Consider the following 12,090-nt stretch of genomic DNA (forward strand, 5'->3'; position numbering starts at 1 on the left):
AGTGTTACTTAGCAATTAACAACACACAATTTGATTCATTGGCTATTCTCACCCAAAATCAGATCCCCATGAGGTACACATCGGAGCTGCCCATCCTTCCGCATCACCCACCAAGTGCACCCAGGCCCTTGGGCAAAAGCAGTCCCACGGATGGGTTTGCCTTTGCCTGAGGCAGGACTGACCCAGACTGTCTTCCCTGGCATATTCTTCATGAGCACTACGGGGACTTTATCCCCTTCTACGGTACGTGGAAGTTTTGATTGGGCAGGGCCAGCCCCATTGGTAGATCCCCTGGGGTTAACTAGCCAGGTAGCCTTTGCTAAATGTGCATCCCAGTGTTTTAAAGTCCCACCACCCATTGCTCTCAGTGTAGTTTTTAACAGCCCATTGTATCGTTCCATCTTCCCAGAGGCTGGTGCGTGACAGGGGATGTGATACACCCACTCAATGCCATGCTCTTTGGCCCAGGTGTCTATGAGGCTGTTTCGGAAATGAGTCCCGTTGTCCGACTCAGTTCTCTCTGGGGTACCATGTCGCCACAGGACTTGTTTTTCAAGGCCCAGGATAGTGTTCCGGGCAGTGGCACGGGGCACAGGGTATGTTTCCAGCCATCCAGTGGTTGCTTCCACCATTGTGAGCACACGGCGCTTGCCTTGACGGGTTTGTGGCAGTGTGATGTAATCCATCTGCCAGGCCTCCCCGCATTTGTATTTCAGCCATCATCCTCCACACCAAAGAGGCTTCAAACGCTTGGCTTGCTTGATTGCAGCGCATGTCTCACATTCATGGATGACCTGTGCAACAGTGTCCATGGTCAAGTCCACCCCTCAGTCATGAGCGCATCGATATGTCGCATCTCTTCCTTGATGGCCTGAGGAGTCATGGGCCCACCGAGCTATGAATAGTTCACCCCTATGTTGCCAGTCCAGATCCAGCTGAGCCACTTCAATCCTAGCAGCCCGATCCACCTGCTGCTTGTTCTGATGTTCCTCCGTGGCCCCATTCTTCGGTACATGGGCATCTACGTGGCGTACTTTCACAACCAGATTCTCTATCCGGGCAGCAATATCTTGCCATAGGTCAGCAGCCCAGGTGGGTTTGCCTCTGCGCTGCCAGTTGCCCTGCTTCTGCTGCTGTAGCCACCCCCACAGAGCATTTGCCACCATCCATGAGTCAGTGTAGAGATAAAGTACCGGCCATTTTTCTCGCTCGGCAATGGCCAAAGCCAGCTGAATGGCTTTCACCTCTGCAAACTGCCTCGATTCACCTTGTCCTTCACTGGCCTCTGCAACTTGTCGTGTAGGACTCCACACAGCAGCCTTCCACTTTCCATGCTTTCCCACAATCCGGCAGGACCCAGCAGTGAACAGGGCATCTTTCTTCCCATTTTCTGGCAGTTTATTATATGGTGGGGCCTCTTCCGCACGCGTCACCTCCTCCCCTGGTGACATTCCGAAATCCTTGCCTTCTGGCCAGTCCGTGATCACCTCCAGAATTCCTGGGCGACTGGGGTTTCCCATTCGAGTTCGCTGTGTGACCAGTGCAATCCACTTACTCCCTGTGGCACCAGTTGCATGATGTGTGGTGGGGACCCTTTCTTTGAGCATCCAGCCCAGCACCGGCAGTCGAGGTGCTGGGAGGAGCTGTGCTTCTGTACCAACCTCTTCAGAAGCAGCTCGAACCCCTTCATATGCTGCCAAGATCTCTTTTTCTGTTGGAGTGTAGCGGGCTTTGGATCCTCTGTATCCCCGACTCCAAAACCCCAGGGGTCGACCTCGGGTGTCCCCTGGTGCTTTCTGCCAGAGGCTCCAGGTAGGGCCGTTCTCCCCGGCTGCGCTGTAGAGCACGTTTTCAACGTCTTGTCCTGCACGGACTGGCCCCAGGGCCACTGCATGGACTCTTTCCTGTCTGATTTGTTCAAAAGCTTGTCGCTGCTCAGAACCCCATTTAAAATCGTTCTTCTTCCGGGTTACTTGATAGAGAGGGATTACAATTAGACTGTGATGTGGGATATGCATTCTCCAAAACCCCACAATGCCTAAGAAAGCTTGTGTTTGGAATGCATTGAGCTCTCACTAGGGGCGGATGAAGAGAGGGTCGAGAGCTTATGGGTGAGGATTAAGGGACAGGCAAACATGAGGGACACTGTTGTGGGTGTTTATTACAGGCCACCTGATCAGGATGGGGAGACTGATGAGGCTTTCTACAGACAACTGAGGTAGCCTCGCAAGCGCAGGCCCTGGTTCTCATGGGGGACTTCAATCACCCCGATATCTGCTGGGAAGACCACACAGCCAGGCACGCACAGTCCAGGAGGCTCCTCCAGTGCATTGATGACAACTTTTTGACACAAGTGGTACAGGAGCCAACAAGGAGAGGAGCACTCCTGGACCTGGTACTGACAAACACAGAGGGATTGGTGGAGGACATTAAGGTTGGGGGCACCCTAGGTTGTAGTGATCATGAAATGGTTGAGTTCAGGATCATGGGTACTATGCACAAAACAACAAGAAGTAAAATTACAGCCTCGGATTTCAGGAGGGCTAACTTTGACCTCTTCAAGAAACTGCTTGGAGAGATCCCGTGGGCTAGGGCTCTGGAAGGCAAAGGGGCTCAAGAAAGCTGGTTGATATTCAAAGACCACTTCCTCCAAGCTCAGGATCGGTGCATCCCTAAGAGAAAGAAATCGGCCAAGGGACGCAGGAGACCTGCATGGTTGAGCAGGGAGCTTCAGAAAAAGCTCAAGTGGAAGAAGGAAGTTTATAAAAAGTGGAAGAAGGGACTGATCCCTTGGGAGGATTACAAGAATGCCACCAGAGCGTGCAGGGATGAAACAAGGAAAGCCAAGGCCGCCTTGGAATTAGACCTGGCTAGGGACATCAAGCACAACAAAAAGAGCTTCTACAAGTATATTGGAAGCAAAAGGAAGACCAGAGAAGTTGTAGGCCCACTGCTGAATGAGGCAGGAGTCATGGTGACGGAGGATGCGGAGAAGGCGGAGTTACTGAATGCCTTCTTTGCTTCGGTCTTTTCTGCTCGGCCCAGCCCTCAGGAGTCCCAGGCATTGAATAAAGTAACAGGGAAAGAAGACGACTTCCCTTGGGTTGAGGAGGATCGAGTGAGGGATCAATTAGATCATCTAGATATTCACAAGTCCATGGGCCCTGATGGGATGCACCCGAGAGTGCTGAGGGAGCTGGCAGAAGTCATTGCTGGGCCGCTCTCCATCATCTTTGAAAAGTCCTGGAGAACAGGCGAGGTGCCTGGGGACTGGAGGAAAGCCAATGTCACTCCAGTCTTCAAGAAAGGCAAGAAGGAGGAGCCGGGGAACTACAGGCCGGTCAGCCTCACCTCCATCCCTGGAAAGATGATGGAACAGCTCGTTCTGGGTGTCATCTCAAGGCACGTGGAGGAAAGGAAAGCTATCAGAAGTACTCAGCATGGATTCACCAAGGGGAAATCATGTCTGACTAATCTGATAGCCTTCTATGACGGCGTGACTGGATGGATAGATGAGGGGAGGGCGGTAGATGTGGTCTACCTTGATTTAAGCAAGGCGTTTGACACGGTCTCCCACAGCATCCTCATAGGGAAGCTTAGGAAGTGTGGGTTAGATGAATGGACAGTGGGGTGGATAGATAACTGGTTGAAAGATAGAGCTCAGAGGGTTGTGATTAGGGGCACAGAGTCTAGTTGGAGACCAGTGACGAGTGGTGTTCCCCAGGGGTTAGTGCTGGGTCCAGTCCTGTTCAATATATTCATCAATGACCTGGATGAGGGGATAGAGTGCACCCTCAGCAAGTTTGCTGATGACACCAAGCTGGGTGGGGTGGCTGACACACCGGAAGGCTGTGCCACCATACAGAGAGACCTGGACAGGTTGGAGATCTGGGCAGAGAGAAACCTTATGAAGTTCAACAAGGGCAAGTGTAGGGTGCTGCACCTGGGGAGGACTAACCCCATGCACCAGGACAGGTTGGGTGCTGACCTGCTAAAGAGCAGCTCTGTGGAAAGAGACCTGGGAGTCCTGGTGGACAACAGGGTGACCATGAGTCAGCAATGTGCCCTTGTGGCCAAGAAGGCCAATGGCATCCTGGGGTGCATCAAGAAGAGCGTGGCCAGCAGGTGGAGGGAGGTCATCCTCCCCCTCTACTCTGCCTTGGTGAGGCTGCATCTGGAGTACTGTGTCCAGTTCTGGGCTCCCCGGTTCAAGAGGGACAGGGAACTGCTGGAAAGGGTGCAGCAGAGGGCTACAAAGATGATTGGGGGACTGGAACACCTCTCTTATGAGGAAAGGCTGAGGGATTTGGGTCTCTTCAGTCTGGAGAAAAGACGTCTGAGGGGGGACCTTATCAACACTTATAAATACTCAAAGGGTGGGTGTCAGGAGGATGGGGCCAGGCTCTTCTCAGTGGTGCCCGGGGACAGGACAAGAGGCAATGGGCACAAACTTGAGCATAGGAAGTTCCACCTAAACATGAGGAGGAACTTCTTTACTCTGAGGGTGGCAGAGCACTGGAACAGGCTGCCCAGAGAGGTGGTGGAGTCTCCGTCTCTGGAGACATTCAAAACCCACCTGGACATGTTCCTGTGTAACCTGCTCTAGGTGACCCTGCTCTGGCAGGGGGGTTGGACTAGATGATCTCCAGAGGGCCCTTCCGACCCTATGATTCTATGATTCTATGATTCTATGTTTCCTTTTTACTAGTTGGTGGAGACATAGCTGCTATGTTGTTGATCACATCCATTAAATACCCACATAAAAATACCCTCTGCTGACGTAATCTATACCAAGGATGCACGGAGCCTCTGGGCCAGTCACAATGGGATGCTTTTGCCACTCATTCCCAGTTAGGCTCACTTCAGCCTCCAGTACAGTCAGCTCTTGGGACCCCCCTGTCACCCCAGAAATACAGATGGGTTCTGCCCCTCTGTAGCTTGATGGTATTAGGGTGCACTGGGCACCCGTGTCCACTAGAGCCTCATACTCCTGTGGGTCTGATGTGCCAGGCCATCGAATCCACACCGTCCAATAAACCCGGTTGTCCCTTTTCTCCCCCTGGTCGGAGGCAGGGCCCCTCTAATCCTGGTCATAGTGTCCGTTACTCACTTCTTGCAGAAATGACTTGGAAGTTCCTTCAAGAGGATCAGAAGTAAGATCAGGCCTTCTGCTCTGTCTGGGGAACTGCCCCCTGGAAACCAGGGCGGCACTTTTCCTGGAGGGATCCTCTTTTGTGGTTGTCCTTCCTTGCAACTCCTGTACCCGTGTCCGCAGGGTCGAAGTAGGTTGTCCATCCGACTTCCTCATGTCCTCCCCGTGGTCACGCAGGTAGAACCACAGGGTGCCTCGTGGTGTGTACCCTCTGTACTCTCTCTCTTGAGTGGGGAAACGCCTGCTCCTAATAGCTGAGATGCTGGCCCATACAGGTGGGGAGTAGGACATATTCTCTTCAAGTTGCTGGACCTTCCGCGACAGTTTCTCCACAGCTGAGACAAGGCGGGAAGAGAGACTTTCTTCATATGGCCGGAGCCGGCCAGCCACCTCATCCACCCTTGGTCCCTCTTCGCCTTTCCATTCCATTACTGCCAGGGAGTTGGCATATGATGATGGTGCGCTCCGTACAACCTTCCGCCACATGGGCCTTGTGCATTGCACCTCATCAGGGTCTGTGGGTAAGTCTGCATCATCCAGGTGACAATGTGCTCGCCTGAAAGTCGGCTGAAATCTTTTCGCATATCCCGCAGCTCACTCAAGGATAGGGATCGAGTAATTATCTCTGGTTCTGCCTCTTCCTCCTGTTCTCGTGATGGCGCTGGTTCATCGTTATCCCTTACTAAGAGAACTGATTTCTTCGTGTACTTCTTCTTCTGTATGGGGGCAACTGATACTGGCGCGGGTTGGTTCCCTGGTTCAGTGGCAGTGGCTGCCGCAGGGGTTGGAGGAGCCGCAGTGTCTGTCGCAGGGGTTGCAGTAGTCGCAGTCTCTGTCGCAGGGGTTGCAGTAGCCGCAGTGTCTGTCGCAGGGGTTGCAGTAGCCGCAGTGTCTGTCGTCCTGGTCTCCATCTCTTCCCCCTGAGGGTGCTGCGTAACACTGAGCAGGGCCTGGTAGATACTGGCCAGGGCCCAGCACAGTGCGGTGAGTTGTGCCTCTCCAGAATAGCCACAGCATTTTCCCTTCAGATATTCTACCACTCTGTCAGGGTCCGGTAATTGTTCAGGGGTGAAGTCCCAGACCATTGGAGGCGAGAAGTTCTCTAGGTACCTGCCCGTGTTCTCCCACATGCCGTGCCACCCCTGACTGTCCAGCCTCGGAGCAGGTCTCTGGGTGGTCGTCTTAAATAGTCGTTTAACCCTGAACAGGACCTGGAACACATTCAGCAGACATAACAATAGGACCAGGCTGGTTTGAGCATCCCAAGGATATTCAAAATTCTCAAAAGCTTTCATACCTGACCCGAAGGAGAAAAGGGAGGCAAAAGAGCTGGGGAAAGTGTCCCCCCATTTCCCCCACAGACTGGGTGTAATTATTAATAAATTGTGAGAGACGGTGCCCAAGGTACGGACAGGACAGCAATGCCACTTAAACGCCCCCAAGTAACTGTCTAACAAGTGATGTTCTCATATCCTAAGCCGATATCACACAGGACAGTAAAATGACAATCCTGATCCCTCTCCCAGAGGTGATAAACAGCATTGCAGGGAGTACATAAGCCATAGAGGAATTTACATGACACAGCCACGAGAACAAACCAAGCAACATGGTGACCAGTGACTATTTACCTAATACAATAAATGCATACAACAAATTCGTTTTTCCAAGCTCTAGTTGGATTCTGTTGTTATCTCAACCCTTCGAGCCCCACGTTGGGTGCCAAAAAAGGACTGTTGTGGTTTGGCCTGAGACGGCAACAAGGAACTAAGTGCCGCTCGCTCGGGCCTTCCCAATACGGGAAGAATTGGAAGAAAAAAGGCAGAACTTGTGGGTTGAGACAAAGGCAGTTTAACAGAAGAGCAAAGGGAACAAGAAAACAACAACAATCACACGGACAGAGGAATGTACAAACACGACTACGGAACCGCCGCTCACCAACCGGACCCGGGACGCCCCAGCCCGCTCCCCAGCAGCGACTTCTTGGCCCCTCCTCTGGCAGCTCCGCCTGGCCATGGCTCACATGGCATGGAATACCTGTGTCCCTGATGGAGCCCGGGGAGAATTAACCCTGTCCCTGCCAGAACCAGGACAATGACTTGCTTCCTTCTCCAGGAGACCTGGCTCTGCCCCACATGCCCACTGGAGCACGTCCTCACATGGTCACACAGCGCCGCTAACATTGGGGTTTTCCTCTCCTGGGCACTTCCCACACCACTCCAGACCCACCCTGTCTCTCTCCCACCTTCCCCGCCATCTGCCCAGCCCAGCCCAAAAGAGCCCCCTGCTCTGGGCTGGCCCCACAGCAGTGCTCCCCACAGGGAACTGCAGAGCTCTGGGCACTCCCCCCACAGCCCCAGCCCCTCTGAAGGGCACCACAGCTGCTGGGGGCAGAGAGGGCTCTCAGCCTCCCCATCACCCCAGGGCTGGAGCTGGCCCCAAGGGCCAGCAGAGGCCACTCGCTCTCTGGCTCTCCTGCCTTCAGCTGCAGCTGATCCCCAGCCCAAACTGCCTTTGCCCCGCTCTGCCTCCCCGCCTGCCCTGCTCCCCAGGACAGCAGGAGACTCCTGGCCCTGGGGCTCCTCAGGCAGCTCCCGCATCTCTCCAGTCTCCTTTCCCTCTGCCTGATGCATCTTCACTGCCTCCCACGGCCCTGCAGAGTCCTGGCTTGTGGGTACCTGGATTTAGTGATTTGTCCTGGGGGGACCTATCTCTGAGACTTAAACTCTTCTGTGTCTCCATTCACTTCCCATCCCAGAGAACATGGAGTGTCCCCGTCCTCTCCTGACCACTCCAGATTCCTTTCCACATGGATTGAAATCTGCCATCAGCCCCATCATACCTGTGACAGCCTGAGGAATGTTACTGGGAGGTCATGTACCGTCTCCACTGCCCCTCTACACCAAGAAGACAGCCTTCAACTAAGTCTTGGTGTCTAAAATATGCCAGTGCTACTGTGACATTGTTTCCCAAAACAAGGTGGAAAGACGCTTGGAAAGTCCAGTTCCTTAGGCTTCTTCGCAGCCAAAACCGTATCAAGCCGACCCAGCCATCAGGCACCACACTCAGGAGATCCCCTTTTCTTGCAGAGATGCTCTTAGGCAGGAAAGAGGTGACACATGGTTCTTCAAGGATGAGACACAACAGGAAAGAGCCTGAAGAGAAGTGCTATGATCCCAAGCAATTACCTCTAAGTATGATTATCAGGAAAAAAAAAAAGCCGAAATTTCTCTCAAAGGTGATTTGAACACTATGAAAGAAAGGGGAAGAAAATTACTGTTGATGGTGCAGGATCCATTGGGTCTGTTTCCTCAGAGCACCCTTGAGCTCCTGGTTCCTCAGGCTGTAGATGAGGGGGTTCACTGCTGGAGGCACCACCGAGTACAGCAGTGACACCACTAGGTCTAGAAATGGAGAGGAGATGGAGGGAGGCTTCAGGTGGGCAAATATGCCAGTGCTGACAAATAAGGAGACCACGGCCAGGTGAGGGAGGCAGGTGGAAAAGGCTTTGTGCTGTCCCTGCTGCGAGGGCATCCTCAGCACAGCCCTGAAGATCTGCACATAGGACAGCACAATGAAAACAAAACATGCAAAGACTAAACAGGCACTGAGTAGAATAAGCCCAACTTCCTTGAGGTAGTCTGAGTCTGAGCAGGAGAGCTTGAGGATCTGGGCGATTTCACAAAAGAATTGGTTTAGGCCATTGCCTTGGCAGAGAGGTATTGAAAATGTATTAGCTGTGTGCAGCACAGCATAGAGAAAGCCACTGCCCCAGGCAGCTGCTGCCATGTGGACACAAGCTCTGCTGCCCAGGAGGGACCCATAGCGCAGGGGTTTGCAGATGGCCACGTAGCGGTCATAGGCCATGACTGTCAGAAGATAAAACTCTGCTGAGATGAAGGTGACAAACACGAAGACTTGTGTAACACATCCCAAGTAGGAGATGGCCCTGGTGTCCCAGAGGGAGTTGGCCATGGCTTTGGGCAGAGTGGTGGAGATGCAGCCCAGGTCGAGGAGGGCGAGGTTGAGGAGGAAGAAGTACATGGGGGTGTGGAGGCGGTGGTCACAGGCTACGGCAGTGATGATGAGGCCATTGCCCAGGAGGGCAGCCAGGTAGATGCCCAGGAAGAGGCAGAAGTGCAAGAGCTGCAGCTCCCGCGTGTCTGCGAATGCCAGGAGGAGGAAGTGGGTGATGGAGCTGCCGTTGGACATCGGATCCCTTTGTTCCCGAGGTACTGCCAAAGGAGGAAAGCACACTCACAAGTCAGGACAGCTCTGAGCAAATCTCTTCCCATTGCCTGCCCTTCCAAACCCAAACACGGATTCCTGCCGCCCAGCCAACCCCCATTTCTATACTGAGCATGACGTCTGTGGTATGGAATATTCCTATGCCCAGCTTGTCCTGCCTCTGCTCCCTCTCGTTTTCTACGGGAAACTGAAAAAGTCCTTGACTTAACATACACACTACTTAGCAACAACTCAACCAAAATGTCTCATCATCATTAGTCTCATACTAAATCCAAAACACAGCAGCTTCTAGGAGGAAAATGAACTCTCTCCCAGCTGAAACCAGGACAACTCCCAGGTAGCGCTTGCCTTGAGGTGCTTCTGGAAAAGTCCCTGTGAAATGTCTACTCCGTCTGATGGTGCAGCAGAGAATCTCTGATCTTGGGCGTGTCCTCCTGCGCTACACAGGAGAGAGATCCCATAGGTTTTGGGCTATGAGAGCTTTAGGAGATCCCTGCAGGAACTGCAGCGGCATTGCCCTGTACCCAGAGACTTACCGTGTCGAGGGCTGTGAAGATTTCTCTCTCTGTGAGCTCTGTGTCCTCCCACTCCCAGCTGCCTTTAACCTCTCTCTGCCTGCTCGTCTCCTCTCCCGCTTTGCAGAGGAGCTCTTTGCCATGAGTTTCCTCCATCCCAGGAGCCTGGACCAGTTTAGTGGCAGAGGACCAGCCCAAGGCATTTTAACGCCCTCTCTGGTGGTTTTGGTGCTGAGTCCATGAAGCTCAGACACAGGGGAGGCTGATGAAACCTCTCCAGAAGTCAACGACAGCTGCAAACTCCAAAGTTTCTTGGAGCGTTAATGGGTCCCACTGAGGGCCATTACTGCCAAAGGCTCCTGGGGGCTCGTTCGAGGGAAAACTGGAGGCGGTGAGGGCAGGTAGGCAAAGGCAATGGAGAGGTGTCTCTGACGCTGGCTAATGCTGAATGTGTGAGACGAAGGCAAAGGGCCAAGCCCTGGCCTCCAGCCCCTGGGAAGGGAGATCCTGCCCCACAAGCACAGCTCAGGGCTCTTCCTGGGGCATTGTGATGGGAGGACGTGCAATGCCAAGGGCAGAAAGACAGAATGACGGCTCCCGGGTGGGGAAGAGGAGGCGCTAAGGCCCTAGTGCTTTAGGGATAAGGTGTCTTCTGGTAGCCTTGGTGGCACAGACAACAGCCACAGCCAAGAGGAGAAAGACATAAGCACTGTTGGGGGCTTTTAGCCTTGCCAACTCCCTTGATCGTCTGCACCCCTGGCTGTGCTATGGTGTCCCACATCTGCTCCTCTTCCCCTGCAGGCTGCAGACAACCCCCTGCTTCCCCGTCTTCCTCTCCCCTCAGCGTCTCACTGCCTTTACTCATCTCTCTCCATCGTCCTTGGCTGTTCCTGAAACACAACGCCTTGGGCTGATCCCGACTCCCTCTGGGTGATCTGTTGCAGCACAGCACTGCCCTTGCAGTGGCATTTCTTTCTCCTGGTGTCCAGTCTCCACCTCCCAAGCTGCCCTTTGTTGCATTTTTTCTTTCTCCTGCTGTTTCCCACCAAAGAAAAGATCCATTGTCTCTGAAAAAACCCTCAACCAGGTTCAGGCTATTCCAATAGTGCCCAGAGCCTCCCTGCCACTGGGCCAGAGAAGCCCAGGTCCCTCAGCCTCTCCACCAAGCGCACGTGCACTGGGCCCTAAAGCCCATGTTGGCAGACCTCCTCTGGACACTCTCCAGGTCCTCTCCACTTCTCCAAAATGGGGAGCCGCACGCTGGGACACAGCTGTGTGCGTTGGGCCACAGCAGTGCTGAGTCAAAGGGGAAGGTGACTCAAGTTGCCAGGGGGACACACGCTCCTCCTCCTGCAGCCCTTAGACAGCCGGCCTTGTTCATAGCGAGCGTGCACCACTGGCTCATGAGGCGTCCCTCAGGGTGCCCAGCCCCGTCTCCGCAGGGTCACTGCTCAGCACATCAGGTCCCAGCCTGCTGCATTGGGGTTATTCTTCCCCGGGATGCAGGACTGAACACTTCTCCTTGAAAGACTTCAAGACATTTCTGTTGGCCAAATCCCAGCATTTCCCCAGCTGCCCTTGGACTCAAGCTCCATTTGGTCAGCTGTTTGTGTGCAGAAGGTCACCCTGATGCTTGTTCCCCAGGGCTTGGTATTGGGGCCAGTTCACTTTAAGATCTTTATCAATGATCTGGACGAGGGGATTGAGTGCACCCTCAGTAAGTTTGCAGACGACACCAAGTTGGGTGGGAGTGTCGATCTGCTTGAGGGTAGGAACACATTGCAGAGGGATCTGGAGAGGCTGGATTGATAGTCGAAGGCCAACGGCATGAGGTTCAAGAAGGCCAAGTGCCGGGTCCTGCACTTGGGTCACACCAACCCCATGCAGCGTTGCAAGCCTGGGGAGGAGTGGCTGGAGAGCTGCCCTGCAGGAAAGAACTTGGGGGTGTTGGTCGACTGCTGGCTGAATATGAGCCAGCAGTGTGCCCAGGTGGCCAAGAAGGCCAACAGCATCCTGGCCTGTATCAGGAAAAGTGTGGTGAGCAGAAGTAGGGAAGTGATCATCCCCCTGTACTCAGCACTGGTGAGGCCGCACCTCGAGTACTGTGTCCAGTTTTGGGCCCCTCACCACAAAAAAGATATTGAGGTGCTGGAGCAGGTACAGAGAAGGGCAACGCAG

The 12,090-nt window shown here is 53.7% G+C and overlaps 2 protein-coding genes across 2 annotated transcripts in view; both read right to left on the bottom strand.

Moving 5' to 3' along the window:
• LOC141735010 (scavenger receptor cysteine-rich type 1 protein M130-like) overlaps positions 1-12,090 on the bottom strand; it is a 452,930-nt gene that overhangs the window by 313,056 nt on the left and 127,784 nt on the right.
• Positions 8,423-9,361, bottom strand: LOC141734998 (olfactory receptor 14A16-like). The gene has a single exon (XM_074567413.1). The coding sequence runs from the start codon at positions 9,359-9,361 to the stop codon at positions 8,423-8,425; it is 939 nt and encodes a 312-aa protein (XP_074423514.1).

The sequence above is a fragment of the Larus michahellis genome, chromosome 27 (assembly GCF_964199755.1).
Source record: "Larus michahellis chromosome 27, bLarMic1.1, whole genome shotgun sequence".
In the NCBI taxonomy this organism is placed as follows: domain Eukaryota; kingdom Metazoa; phylum Chordata; class Aves; order Charadriiformes; family Laridae; genus Larus; species Larus michahellis.